The 25385-nt window shown below is 33.0% G+C and overlaps 1 protein-coding gene and 1 long non-coding RNA gene across 12 annotated transcripts; one reads left to right on the forward strand and one right to left on the reverse strand.

The window, feature by feature from the left end:
- The first annotated feature begins 594 nt into the window (after positions 1-594).
- LOC100811347 (protein HIGH CHLOROPHYLL FLUORESCENCE PHENOTYPE 173, chloroplastic) lies at positions 595-13413 on the forward strand. 4 transcript variants are annotated; one of them, XM_003529332.5, is made up of 11 exons: positions 601-1563; positions 1863-1938; positions 2070-2205; positions 2329-2433; positions 10025-10105; positions 11154-11243; positions 11351-11416; positions 12405-12461; positions 12850-12927; positions 13003-13050; positions 13158-13413. In XM_003529332.5, the coding sequence occupies exons 1-11, from the start codon at positions 672-674 to the stop codon at positions 13227-13229; spliced, it is 1701 nt and encodes a 566-aa protein (XP_003529380.1). In that variant the 5' UTR covers positions 601-671; the 3' UTR covers positions 13230-13413. The 4 variants fall into 4 exon arrangements, 3 of the variants coding, with proteins under 3 accessions (XP_040873103.1, XP_006582965.1, XP_003529380.1); XR_005892297.1 differs by lacking the exon at positions 13158-13413 and having other exon boundaries at positions 597-1563; positions 12409-12461; XM_006582902.4 differs by lacking the exons at positions 12405-12461; positions 12850-12927; positions 13003-13050; positions 13158-13413 and adding an exon at positions 11855-12373 and having other exon boundaries at positions 597-1563.
- Positions 13414-18432: 5019 nt separating this feature from the next.
- Positions 18433-25050, reverse strand: LOC113002173 (uncharacterized). Of its 8 annotated transcripts, none has more exons than XR_005892302.1 (10): positions 24858-25046; positions 24427-24537; positions 23205-23291; positions 22615-22715; positions 22276-22442; positions 21782-21877; positions 21543-21673; positions 21030-21097; positions 20692-20785; positions 18433-20236 (listed from the first exon to the last, which is right to left on the reverse strand). It is a non-coding gene; the product is annotated as an uncharacterized lncRNA (long non-coding RNA). The 8 variants fall into 8 exon arrangements; XR_003267626.2 differs by lacking the exon at positions 21030-21097 and having other exon boundaries at positions 18433-19224; positions 20166-20236; positions 24858-25044; XR_005892304.1 differs by lacking the exon at positions 21030-21097 and having other exon boundaries at positions 18433-19946; positions 20166-20236; positions 24858-25044.
- Positions 25051-25385: the final 335 nt, after the last annotated feature.

A 25385-nucleotide genomic window follows, 5' to 3' on the forward strand; every position in this document is an offset into this window, starting at 1 on the left:
AATACATTTTAATAAATGTTTTAAATATTGAAAAAATATTAAATACTTTTATATTTTCTAAGATAATAGATATTTTCAACATGGGATTCTCTCATTCTCAAATCTGGGGTATTCTTCTCTTCCAGGTGTGTCAACCCGAGATGTTGCATTTTGGAGTAATATCCATTTGGCTAGGGCAATATGCAGTTATGGCAAACAAAGGGGCTTTAACAGATTGTTCGGTTTTTGGATTTTCTTATTGTATATGAGTATCATGTACAGAACAGTTGTAATACTCCCTTTTCAGATTATACAAATATATTTGCCTATAAAAAAAAGACATTTCCAACAATTTATTATTTGTATAATAAATATTTCGTTAGCTTAAATTTTAATTTATTTTATTAATAAGTATCTTAAAAATACAACTATAACAGTTGAAGAATTTATCCGATACAGCCCGAACAGAAGAGTAAGTTGCATACGTGGAAGCACTACTGAGTTGTCGATTTTCCTGGCTGTATTGTAATCCAAAATGTGGTGAAAATTATTCCTTGTGGTTTACCGGTCTACGTGTCTGCTTCTTGACGTATGAAGCCGACGGAAGGGAGGGCCACTCACATTTTCTGGTTCATATGTATCTGGAAGCACATGCAAGTTTGTTTTATGAACAGTAATAGCTGCTCTGCTAAATGATGAACGCCGCAACAGCAGCTAACAGCAGTGTTTACTCACAGACACAGTGCAGACCACTTTCCTCGGATGTTCGAGGTTCGATTCCTTACTTGAATGAACGGAAGTCTCGGTTGGTGGTGAGGGCTGGTGGCGGTGGTCGTCCTCCCAAGGAGGATGGTGAAAAGCAACAGCAACAACAACAACAACCTGTGTCTCTTAGGCTTGACGACGTGAACCCTGTGGGACTGGGTCGAAGGTCGCGGCAGTTATTTGATGAGGTTTGGAGAAAGTTCTCGGGATTGGGTCAGATTTCTGGCACTATCCGGTCGGATGATCAGGAGGCTTTGGATGCCCTTCTGGTCCGCGAAGGTCCGATGTGCGAGTTCGCAATCCCTGGCGCTCAGAACACTACTGTACTCGTTGTTGGTGCCACCAGCCGCATCGGTCGCATCGTCGTGAGAAAGCTCATGCTCAGGGGCTACGCTGTCAAGGCTTTGGTGAGGAGGGCAGATCAGGAGGTTGTAGAGCTCCTTCCAAGGTCAGTAGAGATAGTCATTGGGGATGTTGGTGATCCCGCCACTGTCAAGGCTGCTGTTGAAGGTTGCAACAAAATTATATACTGTGCCACTGCTCGCTCTGCTATTACTGGGGATCTCTTCAGGGTTGATCATCGAGGAGTTTCTAATCTAACTAAAGCTTTTCAGGATCACAATAATAAATTGGCCCAATCGCGTGCTGGGAAAAGCAGCAAAAGTAAGCTCTTGATTGCCAAATTCAAATCTGCTTCTTCACTCAATGGATGGCAAGTTCGTCAAGGAACTTACTTCCAAGATGTAGTTGCCACAAAATATGATGGAGGAATGGATGCTAAATTTGAGTTCAATGAGAATGGAGATGCTGTTTTCTCAGGTACTATATCTTATCTGCTACTGGACTGCATGATATTAATGAAAAATACCAACAAATTTCATAATATTTGTTGCTTATAATAATGGTCACCTCTGCACAAGGTTTTCAGTATCGGTTGCGGCCGCATTGCGGTTGTTGATATCGCGGATAAATGCAGTCGATGCAGTCCCAATTGTGGTCACAAACAGTTAAAAATACCTTGATGTTGCAGCCCAAATCACGGTCACGGACCCTTTTTTTTAAAAACCTTGCGGCTCTGCTTATTCACTTTTACCCCTATATTTCCATATTCATTTCAGGGTATGTCTTCAACAGAGGAGGCTATGTGGAACTATCAAAAAAGCTTTCTCTGCCACTAGGTTATACTCTTGATAGGTATGAAATAATAGATAGATGACTTTTGTACATAAGATAGCCATCCGGAATTGTTCTGTATAATTGTATTTTGCTGAAAATAGGAAATTCTATCATGCATTCAAGCATAATGAGTTCATCTGTAATGATAGGTATGAGGGTTTGGTTCTTTCTGTTGGTGGCAATGGAAGGTCTTATGTATTAATTCTAGAAGCTGGTCCTTCGGCAGATCCAAGTCAGAGTAGATTGTATTTTGCAAGAATTAGTACAAAAGTGGGATTTTGTAGGGTAAGAATCATTTTCCTTAAAACGAATTATGGTTTCTCCATTCTTACTATCCTACTTCGAAATTTCATCCTTCTTAGCACTGACGAGAAGCTTTCATATCTCCTGTCTGGATTACAATGACAGGTTAGAGTACCATTTTCATCATTCCGCCCAGTGAAACCAGATGATCCAGTGTTAGATCCTTTTCTTGTACATACTTTGAAAATACGCTTTGAGCCTAGAAGACAGGTTCACTTCCTTATTGCTTTGAATTCTCTTTGTTAAACTTAGCTTGTATTTTAGGACCTTGCATTTGTCTTAGTAATATAAATTCCATTTTTCAATATAATTCCCCAACAATTCACCCTCCTTTCCTTTCCAAATATCTGCAAAATAGGTCTGAAGAAGAAAAAAACTCACAAGATTGCAGAAATTCAATGCTCACGAGAGAAATCTAGAGAAATAACTGTAGCAACATTTCTATGCAATAAAAGGTCCTCGCAGTTTCCAAATTCGTATAACAGGAGTTTTATTGACTATTGGTGTCCAAAATGAAAGCCTAAACTGTATAAGGAATTATAACATTCCAAAGGATTTAGGGCTGAATTGTGAGTGGAGGGGCTCATTATTTAATAATGGAACACAAATTTTCATGATGTCAAAAATCTATTTTATGAAAGAATAAGAAACATCAATAACTATTTATTAAAAAACTATTGAAATTTCTCCCATTTGAACCTTTTTAAATAATCCAGGCTATATGAACCAAGACTTTTGGACTTAAATAACTATAGGACAGTAGTTAACAGACTAAAATGCAAAAAGTTGACTACATTGGGCAAACAAAAATGTAAATTAAAATTAATAATATTATTGGGGCTATTAATTTATAATATTATAAAGGGAAGTTATGGAAATTAGGGTGATTAGAGTTGTAAGGAGACAATCTCCTTGGACAGCCACACAATAATACTTATTATCTTGAGTTTTTCCCGCTAATTTCCCTTTCGTGCTACCATACAATTATTGTTCTCTCTTCTGTGTTCAACCAATTTGGTTTGGCCTGCCAAAGTGCCTACATCCTAAGCTGACTGCTAGGTATTACGGTCCCTACTTGGTGCTGATAAAGGTTGAGGTAGTGGCTTTCCAACTTCAATTGCCAAAACATGCTTGAATTCACCCTGTCTTCCTTGTGTTGCAATTGAAGCGAGCTGTGGGTCAACAACATCTAGTGGAGGCAGAACTACAGCAGGAGTTACAGCTAGATCCTATTATTTACTTGCCAGCTAAGGTTTTTGCTGAGAGTGTGGTCATGCAGAAGGATGAGCAGATACCTCAAGTCCTAATTAAATTAAATGGCAAGGAAAAACTGAGGAAGAGGCGGCATGGAAGATGTACAAGTCATTCAGGACTATTTCCCTGAGGACAAGGTTATAGTTGGGGAGGAGGCATTACTAGAGAAATTGGCCGAGATGAGAGAGACCCAACCTAGGAAAAGGAGTGGAAGGTGTATACTAGGAGAAAGAAATAATAGACAGGGTATCATTAGGGCTATTAATATAATAAAGGGCAGTTAGGGAAATTAGGGTGATTATATTTTATATTTAGGGTGATTATATATATTTAGGAATGCTGCACCTGTGGACAAGAATTATGCTTTGTTGTTATGGATTAACTGAGTCACTCAATTGTAAGGAGACAGTTTCCTTGGTCAAACGCCCAATAATACTAAAGGAGAAGACAAAATATGATGAATTATTTCTCATTGATTGTTATTCTCTGTCCATACAGATTTTGTAGCCAAGTCTAAGGTACAAAAGGGAAATAAATCTCCCCAATAAAGACAGAAATAAAGACCGATTCCTACCTAATCTGTGTGTTCCATAAACCACTCACTATCCTAAAATAGTACAGCATTAAATACATAATTTTACTGATATTTGCATACATGTGCAAAAGTTAGTTTTAATGCAATGATTATGTCTCGTTTTTTTTATCATTAAAACATAGAGTTGTTTAGTTTTATACTTAACACTTATTAATGCTTCCATATTGTCATTCGAGCAACCCAAAGTTAAGTAAGATTTAGTAAAGTGTGTCATGGGTAATCTAACCAAATTTCCATTAGTGAAGTGTCTCAATAAAGAAATGAGAGATGTCCTTTAGTAAACATAGGTTGTAATTGATTTCTCCCTTTCTACTGTCTCTTTATGAATTGGAATCTTCTTAAGCTCTTCTAACATTAAGTCAATACAATGAGCTGCACAAGGTGTCATATGCAATCTCTTCCTTTTCTCCATCATCATTTCTCTAGTAGCCTTATAATTTGTTGCATTGTCTGTGATAACTTGGACAATATTTTTTTCACTAACTTAGTCAACAACTTCATTCAACATTTTAAATATCTTAGATATGTGTGATGCGTCGACAAATTTTTCAAAAAAAACCCTTAGGGCTATTTACCAGGAAGTATGGTCCGGCTCCTCTTGTTTGTCTATCCATTTGTAATATGGAGCATTTGGTTTTCTTTCAACAAGCTTTATGCTCCTCCAATGCCTCCTTGGTTAAATCTATTTTTTGTTTAAACTATTTTACTCTAATCCATGTAGGATGATGGCTTAAATCCTAATCCATGTTGAGCAACCAATTCAAACTTCTTGTCAAATTCTTCACTCTTTGTCACATTGAAGGGAATAACACTGCTTTAAAGTAATGAAGAAATTTCTTGACTAGCTTCCTCCCTCAAATTATTGAAAATGTTGTTGATGGTGTATTGAGTGCTCACTCCTCTTCCCTTAAAAATATTTTCATGACTCCCACCCACTTATTGCTTTGTATCCTTTCTCACCATCTTCCTCATTTTCTTTGGGCCTTGGTCCTCCCTCATCTCCCTTAATTTTTTCATTAATCTTTCTTGCAGGGTCAAGTTTACCACATTCGCTTCCTCACCTCATCACTGACAGCTTTGCAAGCTAAAACATCCTTCTGTATTCATGCCAAATGATGTTTCAATGTGCAACCCCTCGGATAATGACTCTTTCATAGTACTTCTTCTACTTGATTTTTCTAGGATTACCATCATTTGAAACACCATGGTTCCTCCCTGCCACGTCAATTCTACTTCCCAGAGCATTCTTGATCACTTTGGAACTGCACTACCTAGATATAGAACCAGCTACGCTATAACTACCAGTGGTTCCGCCAGCGCTAGACATTTTCTCTGCATATCAAACAGCAACATAAACCAGAAAACAAATGTTAGAAGAAAAAAAACCTCCATCCATGGATCGTGATTACAGAACTGCAACCAATAACCAACAAGCCTTTACGTACAAGTCCACAACACATGTTTCAGAAATGTAGCAAGACCAACACTCAAACGCGAGTTCAGAATAGGGAAGAGAACAAATATCAGCTCACCAGCTCATTGAAGGGAAGAGAAGTGGATAACAGTGATCAAAGTTTGAAATGGAAGAGATGAGGTCAAGAAAGGGAATAGCTACCTTTGGAGTGTTTCGAGTTTAAAGGAGAGGGAATACAGCACATAATGCATTTTCTTACATGAACTTGAGCACAGAGATGCAGAAAAAATACGACTTGTAAGGTTCTCCGTGCAATAGATAATTAAGCTAATTCCTGTGCAGTATTAATTCTAGCTATTTCCTGAGGGAGAAGTGTTGGTAAATATTTGTGTTTTAATTTAAAATTTATAAATATATATTAATTCTATCTTATAAAATAAAATATTTATTTTAGATTTTCTTAAGATTTTGTTTTAATGAGTCAAACTAGTTTGTTAGATTTGTTTTGACAACTATAGGTTAGTTTCCAACGGTCATATTTTGTTTGTTGCTTAAGGTGATTTGTGACTATATATTATCTTTCCTTATTTCTAAAAAGATGACAGAACAACAGTCTCATCTTTTTCTCCCAAAATTTTTTATTTCTTCTCTTATAAAATAATTTATTTCTTGAGAGTAAGAGCATTGGTGTTCATAAGGTTCGGGGATCCTTTCGCTGCACACGATCGGAACCAACGGGTTGTCGTATCTTGGGAGAGGAGCGCAATCAAATTTTCCTACCAGTGCAGTGGGGCGTTTTCTCTCTAAGGATAGCGTTTACGCGCTTCAACCCAGGCTATATCTTTCTTTCTCTAATTTATTTTTTCCTTGTGCTTATTGTATGTTATAATCCATTATTCATGTGTTGTCAATTAAATTTATTTTGCTTCTGTTATTTTGTTATTTAATTCAAGACTGTGCATCTTCTTCGTATTTATTTTCCTTCATTTTTTGTTTTATTTTCCAACAGTCTTAGAGAGAAAAATGTTTTAGAGAGAAAATGTTTTAGACTTTCTTCTTGCATAGTCTTTTCTACAGTAACATGATGTTGTATCAAAATATCTATAATGGATATGATTGAGTTCCTTTTAAGTAAGTCTGAAAAATTAATGGATGAAGACACAATGTATTATGCTTTATTAAAAATGTTTTACTATAGTATTTCATTTCCTTAAATTTTACATAAGTGAGAGATTGTTGAAAAATATTTTCTTATAATTTAAAATTTAAAATATATTTTCTTCATTAATGATGGTTTTGAAGAGAAAATGCTTTTAGAATTAGTTTATGTGAAAAACTAAAAGCATACTTCTAATTTCATTCATATATGATTAGAAAACTATCCTTTACTTGGTCAAATGATCCTGTGAACACAAGTCTTTAAAATCAGGACATTTGTTGTTTGGTTTTTAATTTTTATTGTTTAACGTTATTATTACTGCTGCAAGTATTTTGTTGTTACATATTGACTGATTGTCTCTTTATTTATAACTCATTGATAAAACATAAAAACAATAAAATAAACACTTTGGTGAAGCTTTATATTTTGTTTGTTCTATTCCTAATAGAGTACCTTATAAAAAAAATTAAAAAAAAAATCTTTATGAGCTATGGAGAAAAAGAGAATCAAATCTGAAATATCTTAAAGTGTGGGGGTGTTTAGTAAAGGTTAATATCCCTATTAATAAGAAAAGGAAAATTGAAAAAAAAATATTAATTATATTTTGTTGGATATTTTTTACATAATACTACTTATAGATTCTTAGTTATTAATTCAGAAGTATCTGAAATTTCTAATGGTACTATTGTGGAGTCTAGAGATGTGACTTTCTTTGAAAATATTTTTTCTTGAAAAATAAATTGTTAAATCTTTGTATGGTTTGAAACAAGCTCCAAAGCATTGACACAAAAGTTTGATTAAGTTATTCTTTTGTATGATTTTCAAATTAATGATAGTGATAATTATGTGTATGTGAAACAATTTGATGATAATAGATGTGTCATTTTATGTTTGTATCTTGATGACATATTGATATTTGGTGGTAATATGCATTTCATAAATTATGTGAAGTCCTTATTGTTTAGAAACTTTGACATAAAAGACCTTGGTCAAGTAGATGTGATTTTGGGAATTAAGCTTATAAAGAAAAATGATGGCATGACTTTTACCCAATCTTATTATGTTGAAAAACTATTGAAGAAGTTTAATTATTTTGATGCGAAACATGCTTTTACTCCTTATGACTCATCCATGAAGTTAAAGAAAAATTTGAATAAAGGAATTTCTTCACATAAATATTCTCAAAGTATCGGTTCTTTGTTGCATTTGACAAATTTCTCTAGGTCTGTCTAATATTGCACATGCAGTTGGTAGATTGGAAAGTAATTGAGGAATTTAGTGATACAAGATTGAAGTTCTGATTTTGATGAAATAAAATTGACGAGTGATTATGTCTTTGCTTTAGCTGGATGTGCAGTATCATGAAAATCTACTAGACAAATTATTATTTCATATGAAAGCAAAAATTATTGCTTTAAATACTGCTACTAGTGAGGCTGAATTTCTTAAAAATGTATTATGTGATTTGTCATTGTTAAATAAGCGTATACCTCCAATTCCAATGCATTGTTATAGTCAAATTGCTATATCTAAAGTGACAAGCAAAATTTTAATGAAAAAAGAAGACACTTAAGAGTGAGACATAAGTCTATTAGAAATTTGATTTCTCATGGTGTCATTTCTCTTGACTTTGTCAGGTCAGAAAATAATATTGCGGATCCGCTTACAAAAAGGTTGACATGTCAACAAGTATTTGAGTCGTCGAGGGGAATGAGATTAAAACCCATTATTTAGTTACAACAATGGACACCCGTCTCCGTGTGATTGGTGATCCCATGAATAGAGTTCAACGGGTAACAACGAAATTGTTTGTTGACTAAAGTACACCAAAATGAAATTGGACGGAGCTGTTCCGTTTCTCATTCCTATGACGAGGTGTATTATAAATTGTGGCAATATTAAGGTTGAGGTATTTATATATGTGTATTTTTGGTAAAAAACAAAATACCTCTTAATGAATCCGATGACAATTATTGTAGGGGTGGGGGTCACAACCCACTCTTTGAGGATTCACCTAGTGAGTGTGGTGGTGGGGCCGCCACTGTGAGATATGGGCTAATCTCTAAGGGACACTCACGAAACAAGATATAAGCTCAAGGCCGTGTAACGCGCTATCACTGATTAGAACCTAATTGAACACCAATATTGTAGGAGTTGTGTACTAAAGTCCGGTTAAAGAATATGTAGTTCAAGACAATCAAGTCACTACATTTTTCTCGGATGAAAGTTCATAAACACTAGGTATAAGGTTCAAACCCGAAAGGTTCCTTATACCGAAATACAATATCACATGTTCTTTCTCTTATTTTTTATACAAATTATCTTTCGGAAAATATATTTTAAAATTTTAAATTATGTGGGGGAATGTTGGTAAATATTTGTGTTTTAATTTAAAATTTATAAATATATATTAATTCCATCTTATAAAATAAAATATTTATTTTAGATTTTCTTAAGATTTTGTTTTAATGAGTCAAACTAGTTTGTTAGATTTGTTTTGACAACTATAAGTTAGTTTCCAACGGTCATATTTTGTTTGTTGCTTAAGGTGATCTGTGCCTATATATTATCTTTCATTATTTCTAAAAAGATGACAGAACAACAGTCTCATCTTTTTCTCCCAAAATTTTCTATTTCTTCTCTTATAAAATAATTTATTTCTTGAGAGTAAGAGCATTGGTGTTCATAAGGTTCGGAGATCCTTTCGCTGCACACGATCGGAACCAATGGGTTGTCGTATCTTGGGAGAGGAGCGCAATCAAATTTTCCTACCAGTGCAGTGGGGCGTTTTCTCTCTAAGGATAGCGTTTACGCGCTTCAACCCAGGCTATATCTTTCTTTCTCTAATTTATTTTTTCCTTGTGCTTATTGTATGTTATAATCCATTATTCATGTGTTGTCAATTAAATTTATTTTGCTACTGTTATTTTGTTATTTAATTCAAGACTGTGTATCTTCTTCGTATTTATTTTCCTTCATTTTTTGTTTTATTTTCCAACAAGAAGTTCCAAGACAATTTAATTCAATTTTTTGTTTCCAACACTACTATTTCCTAAGACATTTAACTGAACACAAATTTCCACACTTCCTAAGGTAGACCCATTTTACTGGAAGCTCGGTAACAGCTTCCTGCTTACCAACCTTCCAAAATTGAGGTCATTATCCTATTATCTTGTACATATTTTTAATTACTATTGTCTCCCTTTCCTGTTAAATACCATATGAACTTCTAAACACGTGCAAGAATTTACAAAGGTCCCCGATTTCCTTACTTTTTAAAAATATTTTTCTCCACTATTTTCCCCTATACGAACTCGTGTTTTATTTTTAAACAGTGTATAATTGCGGTGTGCTGATCCTCTATTCATTCTTGTTTCAGAGGCCTGTTGAAGGAAATGCAACAATGAAACAGGATTTAAGAAGCTTTAAGCTTATATTGGAATATATTAAAGTCTTGCCTGTAAGTGCTTCAATGTATTTTCTTTTAATTGTGGCATAAGCTACAATGTTTTTATACGCTTGTCTAATGTTCACTGTTTATGTATTGTAAATCAATAGTTCAATTGATAATGACAATGTAAGTTGTGAGATGAACGAGGATAAAATAGTTTTTCCCTTTTTTCTTCTACTGGAGATAATAAAGTTCTAGGATTCCATCAATAGTATGGAGTATGGAGTATGGACTATAAAGGATGACATTTGTTTATTTTATTAGAATCTTTATTTTTCTATTTTTTTCAAGATGTGGTTATTCTTGTAAATGTGGATATCTTTTACAAACTATGACTATTTTATTAGAGTTCTTTGAAGTATTTTTGTTGAGATACCCACAAATGTCCATTCATGGAAACTTTACATTCCAAAAGTCCAATTTTGGGCATAATGGGGTGTGTCAAGATCCCACCTTTGCTAGGTATAAGCGGTGCTATGCATTATCTGCCCTTCAAGTCCAAAGGGTTCGTACACAAGCAAATATGTTGGAATATAATATACAAGCCATTTATATGTCTTAGGCTCTTAGCCTAATAGCTTAAGCTTTTGGATGAAGACTCATCAATTGTTCTTGCACCCTACTTCTAACATTAAATTGCATAATGTTCTTTGGAATTTACTCTTTTCCCCTTTATTAATATTTCTCTCCACCTCTCTCTCTTTCTCTCACATAGGGTGAAAATAGGTCAGGCCGCCCATTAGAGGCCTATAACTCAACCCATTTAAAAGCCTTTTTAGTTAAATATACCAGCCATATATTATCATCTATGTTATTCGAACTACTTATTCCAAAAATGCTATTGTCTCGTGTATTGTCACTGGACTGTGTGAATAATACTTGTACGGCATACATTCTTTCATTGCTTTTTTGCATATCTTATTCTGCTTGGTGCCAACAATGTGAAAAAAGAAACATAAAAGACTGCTTAACAAGGCATCTAGATGATTTATGTTCTTCAGTAATGTTATTGATACTTTGTCCCCTAACGTAAATTCTGCATGTGAATATACTGCAGACTGGGCAAGAAACCGATTTTGTATTAGTTTCATGTTCTGGACTAGGAATTGAGCCTTCCAGGCGGGAGCAGGTTCTTAAAGCCAAGAGGGTTAGTTTCATTTATTTGTTTTGTCTTTTACTTAGTTGAAAGTTACGACTTTTGTTCCCTTTTATTTTCGGGGTCATGTCTGATCATGTCAATGTTGAATTCTCCAGGCTGGTGAAGATTCTCTAAGAAGATCTGGCCTTGGATACACAATAGTTCGTCCTGGTCCATTGCAGGTAAAGTTTCTATTGCTGCTCGTAGGTAGAACATGTGGTTGATTTAGTTGCAGAAATAAGCATTTCTGTGACATCTGGATACTAGGGAGCCTAAAAAAAAAGTGAAATGAGAATGCGTGATTGCTTGAAACTTGCAGTGGACCAAAAAATGTCTTAGGGAGGCAAATTGGCGTGTCAACATCATTGATGACAGAAGCCTCTATGGCTTACATTGTATCCATAACTGCTATAATATTCACATTCTCATGCTATTATCAACATAATTATCATGATATCCATATACTGGAATCCTTTTCAGATATTATTGGGTCAACAACATATATGCATGTACACATGTCTATTCATCATTGGATTTCACAAGTACATCAACAATTCCATCTTATTTATATATATCCCATCAATGGGTGCTTTAACAAGCATCCTACATATTTAATGCAGACCCTGAAACATATTCTCTGGCTTGACAAATGTTCATGACCAAAGGCTTCCCATGCTGTCCTGCACAGAGGCCAGTTTCTCAATTGTCACTATATCTATGTAACAGATTGTGATCAATAATTGACAATTTTTTTCCCATCATAACAGCTTTATCCACTCTAATTTGTTCTAAAACACTGAAATTAACATCATTGCGGTCCCCTGGCTTTAAATGGTTACTAAATTCACAGTGGTTGGGTCATTTTCAAGAGCCGCATTGCAGCATGCTAGTGTATGTTGTTATTCATTTCTACTATATCTAATCAATGTCAGGGTCATTTTTAGGCTTTATATATATAAAATTGAAGCTTGCGTTGAAGTTCAGAAACGGAAGGTTCATTACAGAAATATTTAGACTGCTACATTCCAGTATAACTTTCTATTAGAGTAAATTATTAGAGCCTCCAATTAGCTGAATGTAATATAGTAGCTTTTTGTCCTTTTCATTCTGTCTGTAGAAATATAATTTGGTGTTCTTTTCTTGTCAACTAACTTGCAGTTTTTCTGACAGGAAGAACCTGGAGGGCAGCGTGCTCTAATATTTGATCAAGGAAACAGAATATCTCAGGTTAGTCTCTATTTATGTACCAAAGGAGGGTTAACAACACACTTTCTAATACTCTCTTTCCAACATACTCTCTTTCTTATTAGTTGAAATTCATGTGGATCTCGTCAGTTTGAAAATAGGATCCACCAAATAATAGGAAATGAGACATTTAGTGAGACCCATGTGAATTTCACCCAATAAGAAGAGAGCTCATGAGGGGAGTGTTAGAGAGGGTAACAAGAAATTCTCTTTTGTATTATCATTATGGAAGCCTTCCCATTTTTTATTTTTTGTTTTTTTTCTTCCATTTTTTATTTGTTTTACTTAAGTATTTCAAATACCCGGAAAGACGTGAACCTTTATAGAAATAACGATCTTAATAATGCTAGTTGTTATACTTGTGTTTTAGGGCATCAGCTGTGCTGATGTAGCTGATATATGTGTGAAGGCACTACATGATACAACTGCAAGGAACAAAAGCTTTGATGTGAGTAAACCCTGTTTGGTTATAAGATTGAACCTTGATTCAAACAAAACTAAACCTCTTCACCCTTGTCTGTAGGTATGTTACGAGTATATTGCTGAGGATGGAAGGGAGCTTTATGAGCTGGTATGTGAACAATGATTGATCCTAGTTTTTTAAAGTAAAAAAATAGGATGAAAATCTTATGATCTAGTCTGCATTTATGGAAACTGGTTATTTTTGTGTCTGCTTAGGTTGCACACTTGCCCGACAAAGCAAATAACTACTTGACACCAGCACTCTCTGTCTTAGAGAAGAATACCTGATCATCCCTTGTTGAGACAAAATACTTCCCAGAAGTAAGATTTCATAAATTTGCTTCCTACGGCCTTCTACTTCTACACGACTGCCAAAGTGATTCATGTAACTATTTTTCCTGTATATATATTCTTGTGTAGAACAATTTACTACTTGAGAAATTAATATATTTATAAATTCTTCCTTTGAAAATTCAAATTATACAAAAATATAGATTTCAATAGTTTAAATGCATTATGCAATAAATGATATGGATATATACATCTCACCTTGTATAATGAAACAATAGCGTACATTCGATTTTGGTTGCTATAAATATACTGATGTCATTTTAGGAGTCCGGATCCTCTGCAGCCAAGGGCCTCTGCAGCACTATTTGGAGTTTTTGGACCATTGGATGTGTCTCACTGTCTCGTGTGTGAATGTTTGAGATTAACACATGGATGTTTTCTTTTAAAAACATATATGAAACGTGTTAAAAACTTTCAAATGGATAAAATGATTAAAAATTAATTTAATCTATTCTATTGAAATAAGTTTTTAAAGAAAATAATAAGTATCTTGTAATTGCACTGACATTTTTACAAAATTATAAAAAATAAATGTAAATAATATTTAAAATATTCAATTTAATTAATGAAAAAATAGTATAGTAACGATAAAAATATATTAAAAATATAAATATTTTTTCTTTTTGTTTTTTTCTAAATAAACTGTAGACCTAAGATTCATTTGAGATATCATTGATAAATAATTTAATTAATAAAAATATCAAAAATTAAAGAAATAAATGTATACAAAATTGAAGAATGGACTAAAATCATGAATTTTTAACATGTAGAAACTAAAATCGTAAAAAAAATGAATCAAAATTGCGGATCATATATTTAAGGAGGATTAATATTGTAATTTAATCAAGGAAAATGTTGTTAGTACAAACAACTTTTGGTGAAAATTTGACGAATAAATATTACTGGTTGAAATTTTACTGGTCGAAATTGTAGAAGCAGGATATTTTATATTTTTGCGTGAAAATATAATTTTATAAGGATCTCACCGCGTATTGTCAGTTATTCCCACCATTCGTACTTTTGTGCGTAACAATTATCCCGTACCAAATAGCATTGTTCTTTAGCCATATTAAACATACATATATACATAATTTTTATTGCAAACTTTTTAATGAAAATTTATAAATATTTTTAATAATATAATTATATTTTGTTTTATAAAATTGAAAAAAAAAAATAAGAAGACCGAAATGGCACATAAGGAATCAAAGAAAGACTAAAATTGTGATCTAATCTTTATGTTTTTAATATATTTTTATTGCTACTAAAATAATTTTTTATTAGCTAACTTGAAAATATTAAATATTATTTAAATTTGCTTTTAAAATTTTGTATAAATATCAGTGCAATTTATATGATACTTATAAGTTATTTCATAAAACATTTAATTAATTTTTTAATCATTTCTTCCATTTGAATGTTTTTAACACGTATCTCATTTTTTTTCATAAGCAAGTGGGTTTCATGTGTTAATCTCAACCATTCTCATACATCCACCAATGGTGCAAATAGTGCTGTAGAGAGCTACAAAGGCACTTGGCTGTAGAGAATACGGACGCCATTTTTAGACTCTTTAAATTTTGAGTTTTGATTTGTGTTTTTGTTTTAAAAGTGAGCATTTAAGGCTTTTGATATTGTTTGGATACAATACATTAGGGATGGTCGGTGGATACTCCGATCAAATTATACATTAGAATTAGAATAAGAGGGATTAAAGGTTTTATAAGCTAGTATGAAAATATATAATTGGATGAATTAAAAGAATTCATTGATATTATTTATACTAATAAGATATATTTACTTTTTGGATATTTATCACTTAAAAATTTGATTTTGAGTAATTATGAAATGAACGACCTTTTGAAAAGTAGATAAATTAGGCTAAAAAATCTCGTATTTGTTTATAAGGACAACCAATAATATTAAAAGTCAAAACTAGTGATTGAGATCTTAAAAATAACTACCTACAAAGGGTTTGACCAACAAGAAAGTTAGTGAAGTCTCATAATTAATTGTCAAGGTCTTGAAAATAATTACATATGGAGGATTCTGACAAAAGTTGAGAAAAAGGTTTTCGTGTGAAATATTCTAGTATGTGAGACATTGATAAGTGAACAATTTGGAATATTACAATTAGCTTTTTTTTATGTGAATTATTTTAATCTTATTATTAGTATGTTTGTCTAAATAATTTATATAGACAATTTTTTAAAAAAATGTATAGATAATAACATTTTAAAATAATCAACTATAATATTTTCTTTTACAGAAAATAAGATAAATTTTATAATTAATTAAATTATAAGTTTGCATCAGTTATTTTTTGCACAATTGTTTGACAAGTTTTAAAACTATAAAATAAGTTTTTGTGATTATTAATATTTTTTAAAATCATAGAATTTTTTTTATTATCTTTGCTTTTGATTTTTTACAGTTTCTACTAAAATATTTCTTCAATGTTGTGACAATGATATTCTTAAATAATTTGTTAATTAGTTCTTTGATGTTTTTTAAAAGAATTAAAAAAAAGGTGTTTAAAAAGTATAATATTTAATATATTAAGAAAAATAAAAGTGTATATTTTATAGAATCATTTAGTTTTATGATTATAATAAATATAAAGGGAATATTGATTAGTATTTTTATTTTTAAATTAAATTATTTATAATATTTAATAAGAAAATATGTTAATGCTTCATATCTTAAAAGTTAAATACTTGTACGGTTATTGGATATTATTTTTGCCCATTTATTTATCTACTGCAAAGAACCAGTCAAGTATGAATTTCATTCTTGTACAAAATTTACTATTTTTTATCTTTGTAAAATTAAGATATAGTATTTTTTATTCCAAGTTAGGCTTTGTTGATTTTTATACCTACATGTCACTTCCTCATTAGATCAATCATTGACTACTCTTATGATCTATGGGGTTAAAAACACCCCATAAATACAAAAAAAGTGTCACGAATTTTCGAACTCATCTTCCCTAACCTTTTCGAATATCCAGGGAAATAACTTCAGGTTCAGGTAAGACTGGGTCAGCGTTGACGTTTTGCTGCTTTGGCGCGTCTTCCACGGCATCGTTTTGGGATTCGATGTCTTGCGTTAACGTTTCCGGAACTGGAACGGCAACGTCGTTACTGTTGCCGTTATTCGCATTAGCATCCTCGGACTCGGTGGTGTGGGAGAGTAACCAATTCTCATATGCCGGATTATAGTGTGAATTTGGGGGTAGTGGGTTGTTGAGAAATCTTCTTCTCTTTCCTTAGGAGTCTCTCATGAAGGGTCCATTCTATTCTCTATATTTAAGACTCAGCAGTAAATAATACTAATACAAAGATAGTCCCTACATCACATTGTTACAGATTCTCTGATTGATTGTTTTTGTTTAACTACATAGCCGTTACACATTGTGAGAGGCCTAACGGTATTGGATCGGGAGTCAGCGCAGTGGCCAAAGGTTAGTGAAAAAAGGTTTAAAAATTTACATCACATTGGGACTTTTTAATCCCCCGAAACTAGAGAGTCTGACATGTAGATATGAAAATCAATCGAATCTAATTCCCCACAAAAATACAGTATATTTTAATTCTGAGGATAAAAGTAGATAAAGATTTTAAGAAACAAAGTTTATACTTTATTAATTTTACATGACGAAAAATGTATTTTAAACTGTATTTAAAAGTTTCATGCTAATCCATAAAAGTTGAGTTGTTTCCTTTTCTTAAAATTCATTGTGTGCATATGAATTAAAAATGTTTAGGTTAAATTATAATCTTTCTCACATTACACAGTTTCGAAATTTCTATTATACTCTGCGAAAGAGAGGGTTTTTCATTGCCAATTCAAATATACAAGTAACAATCATTGGTGGGGTTCTGACATAGAAACGAGAAGCCTAATCATGGCCCAATCCTAATCCTCCGCCATAGCCAAACTCACCCCTTCCCTCGTCTCCTCCACCCAATCCCTTGCCTGCCCCCATCTCTAACTTCTCTATCGCCGCCGTCAAAGAGGCTACCTCTGGCCGCATCTTCGTTAGCATCAACATTCACAGGCTTCCCCTTCCACCATATCATTTCATGCCACCGACATCCAAATCCTCGGCTCTAGAAAATTGAAGAAAGGATCCCAACCATTGAAAATTTGGAATCACTCATAAACAAATAATAAAAATAAAAGCCCTTTTTTTTCTTCTATGCAATTTCTCGGCTTTCTCTCCCTCCGCCTTTTCAGGTGTAAGATTTGTTTGAGGATAAACTTTGTTTGTTTGTATGACAAAGGAGAGAAAGTTGAAAACTTTTTCTTGATTTCACGGGTTAATTATGGGTTGTTCTCCTCAAGGCAAATGGGATTTTAAAAGACATAAAGGTTGATGGATAGATCTTGATCTGTTGTTTGATCATAAAAAAATAAAAAAATGTACAGGTTGAAAACTACCAGTGATAAAACAATTACTTTTTGTAAAATTGATAGAAAAATTATTTTGAATAACATTGTAAACTTAAAGGATTAAAACAAAAAATTTAAATCATAAAGGATTAGAGCAAGAATTACTAAAAACATAAACCTTGAAAGAGAATATGTTTTTAATCTTTTATGATTTTAGTAATTTTTGCTTTAATGTTTGATGTTTTAATTTTTTTTGTTTTGATCTTTTAAGTTTGTAATATTATCCAAAATGATTTTATTTTGATCTTAATTGAGAATCTTATCAAGGTAAACATTAAAACAATAACATGCTTGGAATTGATGTAATTGAGAATATAAAACAATTTAAGATGTTGAGGTTTGGGTCATATGGGAGTTTGAAATTGTTTACCTAGAAGATGTTTAAGGGAGAAGGAAAGATGGCATGTTCAATCCATCTTTTATTAACTAACATTCTAACGACATTTGTTCATAAGAAAAAGTGAGAGAAACAAATTTTATGTATTTTTTGTTTAGCCAATTTGGTACATCTCGTGCATAAATTGGTTTTCTTTAATAAAATATGTTTTTGCTTGTATAAAAAGAACAATTTTTGCCTTGAAATTCCAATGTTGAAACTATTAGATGCTCTATTTTTATTTTTTATAGGAATGGAAGCCAATTTTGAAATGATGATGATGGAAGAAGAGAGATAAAGAGTAAGCACTATTACAAAACCTGCCTTTTACATTGGTTTTCTTCAACATACAACATCGATTGTAAGACGTTGTTGTAACAAGTGTCGTAAAAAGAGCTGGGGTCTACAACGACAGTTCCATAGGACCGTCTTAGAATGACGTACATTCTAATACGGTTGTCCCCAGAATCGTCTTAGAAACTGAGGATTTTTTTTAAATGCCATTTATTTTCATCGTCAACTATATATATACAATAATCATGATCGATGGGCCAAATGTCTCTTATTAAATTTGCACCTATAACAAGCATTATATACAAAATGTGGCTTTAAATTCAGGGGGACCAGAGATGACAAAAGGTTTGTAGGGCAATTTGGCAACTACCTTGCCTTCGTAGAGTGAATTCAGCAACCCAAAGACCACAAAGAGAACTAGAGCCACCACACCCCCAGACTTGAACTTGAAGAGAGACAAGTCGCGACTCGATTCTTTGAGGCTTGTCTCAACACGGTCAATTTTTATGGTCTTGGACTTCTTGATGTTGATTTTATTGTTGTCTGTCTTCATGCATGGTCTCAAGTTTCTTGGAGGCTTTTTTGTCAATGGAGGATTTTGTAAGAATTGGTCCGATAGATAAAAACCCATGAGATAGCCTCACAGACAATAGTTGTGCAGAAGGAGATACCCACTATAGTGAGGCCATCTGATGAGTACTTGAAATCTGAGAAGGGATATGCCATGGGAAGACTGTAAAGAAAAATCTACGACAAAATTACAAGGCAAACTTGGATCTTGATCAGAATTGTTTAAATGTCCAAAGCCTGTATAAATACACAAACATTTAATCACACATTATATAAGTCCTCATTAAAAGAACATAACAATATATAGGGCAAATACCATTCACATTCCCCATAATATATGCTTATACTACACTTCCCTCTACTACTCTTTTAAAAACAACACTTCCCTCTACTACTGAGATTAATTGTTATGCTTTAGTTTATTTGTGTGAACAAGCCTCTTAGGCATATTTTCTCTATCTCAGCAACTCATAGGACCAGTGGCAACTTTTCTAAATAATTATTATCAAGAGACTTTAGAAGTTGGAATGGAGATTTTGGGTAAAATTCAGAAGACAACAGTAGGAGCTCATCAAATTCCCAATCACCAATTTCCTCTGCTGAATAATCCTTACTAACCTTCCCAAACTCATATTCCAGCTTAGCTAATTTCGCTTCATCATCCAATATCTAGTCTGTCTTAACTGAAGGTGATTTTGGTTGCTCATTTGTTTCTGGCTTTGAAAGCTCGATACCTTGAGCTGCAACACCTTGAGGTGGAACATAAACTGAAAGAGTAGCATCAAACTTTTTCTCCAAAGGTGGTGTTTCAACTTTTGCAGGGATCTCTATTTCAAGAATTGGTCTCTCAATAGACTTAAATTGAGTTCGTAACTTTTCAATGGCATCAAACAACTCTTTAACTCTCTCCTCAAAAGGAGATAATATAGTACAATGGCAGCTGATGCAACGCTAATCCTCTACACAAGGAAACTAAATTTATAACATCTTGTATTTCCATAAATGATAAAATGTTCCATGGGAAGAAAACAAAATGGTTTTTGGGTCAGCCAGTTAGAAGAGTTCCAATTTACTGTTGGATTTAGAAATTATATTTATTTTGAACTTGTATCAACCAACTGTCCAATTCACAAATTAGTAAAGCCCCCATAAAGTTATCTAAAAAGAAAATACAAAACCTGGAAATTTTCCTGTGTTGAGCATAAAACTGTTTTTTCATGTTATCCACTACACTGAAGGTAGTAATAATCTGGAAAAAAAATGAAAGAAAACCACCAACATATAAGTCCAACCAAATCATAGCACTACTCTATCACTTTGGTTCATGGACAAAGCATATAGCTTGCAACAAATCTAGGAGGGTCAAGCATATTTAAGTAGGCAGTAAGGACTTGCGGCAGTAACAGTAGCAACAACGATAGTCTTATCCCACAAGGTGAAGTCAAAAATCAAATTCAGGACAATAAGTACTTGCAAAATCCAAAAAAAAAAAAATTACCTAGAAATAAAGAAATAAAATTTATAGAAATGTGGTTTACATAAGAGTGTACAATACAATAGGACAACATTCTACATAACCACCAAACTAAAAAATTAAACAGTCCAGGACAAAGGCACACTTTTTTTTTTATGGAGGAGAATCAATAAGAAAACTGTAGGATGAACAAACCAGTGATTTCAAATTTATCTATGTTACATACATACCTTGGCTTCGTAGGTCAAATATTCTTCCTTAAGATTTCTCCTTAGACTTAATACTTCTGACTCATCAGTATCTGCACTGGGTGTCATCTCTAACCTGTATCTTCCATAAATTGCAGAAAATAGATAAACAATTAGCAACATATAATTGGGCACATGCAAATTTATATTTTTAAAATTTAAGTCTAATATTTTATGTACAAATGAATATTATACCAACCATTTGATTAACTACTCATTTTTAGGGGGAAAGAATCAGTGTGCATCCGTGCGTGTTGACCTTGTGAAAATAGTATTCTTAAAGAAATTTCCAAAAACATATGCCCTTACAAAGGCATTACCTCTGACTTAAATTCTCAAGGTTCACAAAAAATGTTCTGATATGGTTAATGCAAGGCTCTAACTCTTTCTGCACACAAATAGAAGGTCATACAACTGATGGGGAAAAAATGGAGGGAACCAAAAAGGTGGCTGTCATTATACATTCATTATTTGAATTAGCAAAGGGCAATAAGAACTTGGTAAGTAGTAAGAAGTTGAATGGCCAAGTTCACAAAGTAGTCCCCATGTCTCTCCAATTCATCACTTCAAAAATGTAAGGATTAGTTAAAATACTAATTTATGAAAAATAAGGAACAATGGAAAAATAAATATAATTTCTAGATTTCTAGTTGAAGGATATTGTCAACTGAGTATATGTGAAGTTGGAATTACACCTAATCCAATGCACACTCGTAAACCTTAGTTTTGTGTATATATTTATATACACATGGAGTCTTACCACTCAAATTAGACTCTTCTACAAGCATCAAAATAATTCTCATTACTTAAGTTCAATAAGTTCAATTACATACTTGACTTGCTTGTCATTCATTTATGCATTTCACCGTTGAAGAACCCAAGTATCTTCTATAAAATTAATCCGGCTTTTGATAACATTTGCTTTAACACTACATGAGCTAATTGATTTTGGAAGTTCATTTTCCTGTGAATCAAGGTAAAGTCAAAATTTCAGACAACAGGATTCTGAGAGTAACACTATTCAGGAACATTGATTTAACAATTCACAGCCATGAAAAATAGAACCTCAAACCTTTAATTTCAGATGTTCAACTATTTGATTGTTTGCTTCCTCAAACTGGTCTTTCTCTTCCCTCACATTTCATAGTCGTGCTTGAGCAGTGCTAACCTACACCTCAGAAGCTAGGTTTCAATTATTTATAAATCTAGTTAAAGGCTTCATGGATCCACCAACAATATCCCATAGATTATTAAAGTGAGGAACCATTTTGACAAGAAAATAAGACAAACTACAATTTATGATATTAGCAGTTGACTTGAAGAACAAAATTTAACTTTCACATCCATAGAATCTTACATATGTTAAAACCTAACAGCACAATGTTTCCTCAACAAATATCGATGCATAATTCACAAGGATGTAAAAAAGAATACTAGATTGCAAGAGGTGGCACATCACATGGGAATAGAAATGAAGCAAATAATAAATAAACCTACTTCCTCAAGGAAATGTCATTACTAACACCGCAACCCCCCTTCCCCCTCCCAAAAAAATATGGTGGATACCTTTAGTTCATATTTTTTTCAGTGTCTTTATCACGAATCTATCATCTTGAGAAAGAAAGAAGATGTTGCCACTTTTTCTAGGTGAAGATATGTTCGTTAGACCAGAATCACCACAAATGGACATCATGTACTCTGCAACATCTAATTTGAACGTGTCTCTCAAATTCCTGGAAATCAAATAACAATGCCATCTCATATACCATCTCACAGATAAATAAAATATTGATTAATGATACCAAACAAATCATCTAAATAATGTTACTAAACCTAAAGAAACCTCTATATTTGTGAAAATAGATTTTTTTTTTATCAATTTGCAAGCCTTATTATCCTCTGTACCTCCAAACCTTCTATGTATTGAAAGTCGAACCCTTTACTGTCTAATGTGTTGACAGCTTTATTGGTCTCCTCAGGAGTCAAAAAGTAGAGAAAGTCGAACCCTTTAGGAGAGAAGAAGGAAAAGGCAACATGGAAGGAGGATTAGAACTCCAATAGACAAATATGAGTCAAAAGAAACAATCTGAAAGGAAAAAAGATTAGAACAATCAAAATCAGAATTCTCTTATAATTACAAAATGAGCCAACAACCAAACAAATAGACTCCCTTAAGAAAACAATTTCCAATATCATACAACTTTTGATTAAAATTTCTTTAAAATCTTGCTCTGCTAATTCCACACTTGACTAAGTGGTTTTTGTATAGTACCAATAATAGTATTACATGTCAAAACTTGTAACTGGCTGATAACAATACCTATAAATAACCTCTTCCCAGCCTATGTTCAAAGAAATTGTACCTAATAATAGCTAACAAGAAATGATGTTTAACTGTATAAGATAGGATGTTGAACTAAAAAAAACATCATTATGTAGAAGAAATAAAAAGATAATGTGTATGAATAGAATTAGACAATGAAACAGAATATAACCTCTTTCCCACTATTGGAGCTATCAAGACCTAGTAGTTGTAGAATAAATGCCCTCTCAACTTTTTCTGACCCTTCGTTATAGGAAGCCTGTAGCCAATAAATTATCCTTATCTCAACAGTCATATAACACAATAACATAAAATGTAGAGAGAAAAAGCACAGTCCAACTTATTACTTATTCATATAGAGATGAAAAATGATGCAATATCAATTGCTTATCATTAACCTTTCATGATTGTTTCAACTAAGATTTCCATTAAGAGTTCCAAAAGGCAGTTGGCTGAAGAGAAACCCACAACAACAAACACTCAACATATTTCAACAAGCAAGGTTGGCTACATAAACCGACTAACACTACTAACTCTGTCAATATCTAGATTTCAATAATACCATTTGTGCAGGGTTTTTTTAAATGGTTTATCCTAATGTTTGCTTAGCTATTCCTCTCCCCTCTAATTGGACTATCTTCCCATTCATCCACTTTTCTTACTCGCATGGTAGTCAACTCACTAGTTTAAACCATTAACTGCTGGAGTATACTACTGTATAGCATACTGAATTCTTGTAGTTAGTTAGTCAGTTATTTTCTATTGTAAATAACCAACTCTTGTATCCTAGAAATAGCAATCAATTGTATCTCTAAACACATATCAACAATATTTTTTTCTCAGATCCCTCTCAATTCTCTTCCTATTAAACCCTTTTAACATAAACTTTCTGCCCCATAGGCCATAGTGACCAAATTGTGTTAATTCACAATAAACTTGCCATCTCTAATGGTAAACTTGGTTCAAATTCAACTTGCACAAACTCATGCATGTCCATAAGTAACTCAATTGTAATTCAGATGAAATATAGTTAGTTCTATTTTGTCAGAATTTCAGATTTGAGAAACACAATAGAAAATTACTCTGCAGAAAGAATGTTAGCTTTCCATATTAGTATAATATTTTAATCACAAATTTTTCATTCATCAACATCTGGAGCATGTAGGGAGGCATAAATGCAGTGTCGTATAGATCCGTTTATTATTGAAAATAGTTTAACTAGTTTTAATGACAAAACCTTATTCTAAGATGCCTGCTCATAGTTCTTATTCATCATGTTTTTGTTAAGGAATCACATCCTCCTCTAGCTTTCAAAAACCGATTTTAACTTCAAAGAAAAGAATTAGACATGCAAAAAAGCTTCAACAAGTACAACAACAATAATAAGTGCTTACATTTACAATAAAGCTTATGAATGGATTTGAAGCCGGTTTCTGGGATGAATAAGCCTCAACTAGCAGAGCAAAAGCTATTAACCGCTCAGTGGTGTTGAGCACCTTATTGTCCTGCCCACAAAGATTCCAATTAGACAACATTCAACACTATTTCCAATCAAGTAACAAGGTAACAAAAATAAAATAAACACACACATATGCCAGAATCTCTATCTAATGAAAAAAGAATCACAAACCCCATCCCCAAAAATGAAAATCTTCAATTCAACAACATTTCCACCTAATAATTTAAATCCCTAAAAAATGGCATGCCAGAATAAGTATCTAATGGGAATCCAATAAGGTACAAGATTTGTTATAGAAAAACCCTAGAAGTTGAATTGTGAGTGGGAAACGAAAAATTCATAACAAGTGCAAGCATGGGTACTTACCACCTAAAACGACACGATCGTGACACGACACACCTTCGACAGGCTATAGTGAAGAAAGGAGATACGACACCGACCAGGTGATTACACGACCTCAGGGGACTACGAACACCGGGTCACGACCTAGAATAGGATTTGAAATGAGACAAAGGTATTGGCCCTATGTGCACATGTGGTAATTACTGGGAATTAAAACGAAGGCGATTTTCTCTTAAAATCGTTGTTGTTTTGCCAATAATTACAAAATTGTCACCCAAGCAAATTCTAAGACAATTATTAATAACCGTCTTAGAATGTGCATTGTAAAAAGCAATTTTCAAGTATCCTAATTATAAGTTTGTCACCACGTCACATTCTAAGCTGATCCCAAATAACCGTCTTAGAATGTGCGTCGTAAAAGATTACATTTCTAATAGTGAAGGGATCTCTTATATAAGGACAATGTGGGAAAAAATGACAAGTGAAGATAAATATTTTACATGACATGTCAAATTTTTATGGGTGATACATGAATTGAGACACATGAGATAT

This window comes from Glycine max, chromosome 7 (assembly GCF_000004515.6).
Source record: "Glycine max cultivar Williams 82 chromosome 7, Glycine_max_v4.0, whole genome shotgun sequence".
Taxonomy (NCBI): Eukaryota; Viridiplantae; Streptophyta; class Magnoliopsida; order Fabales; family Fabaceae; genus Glycine; species Glycine max.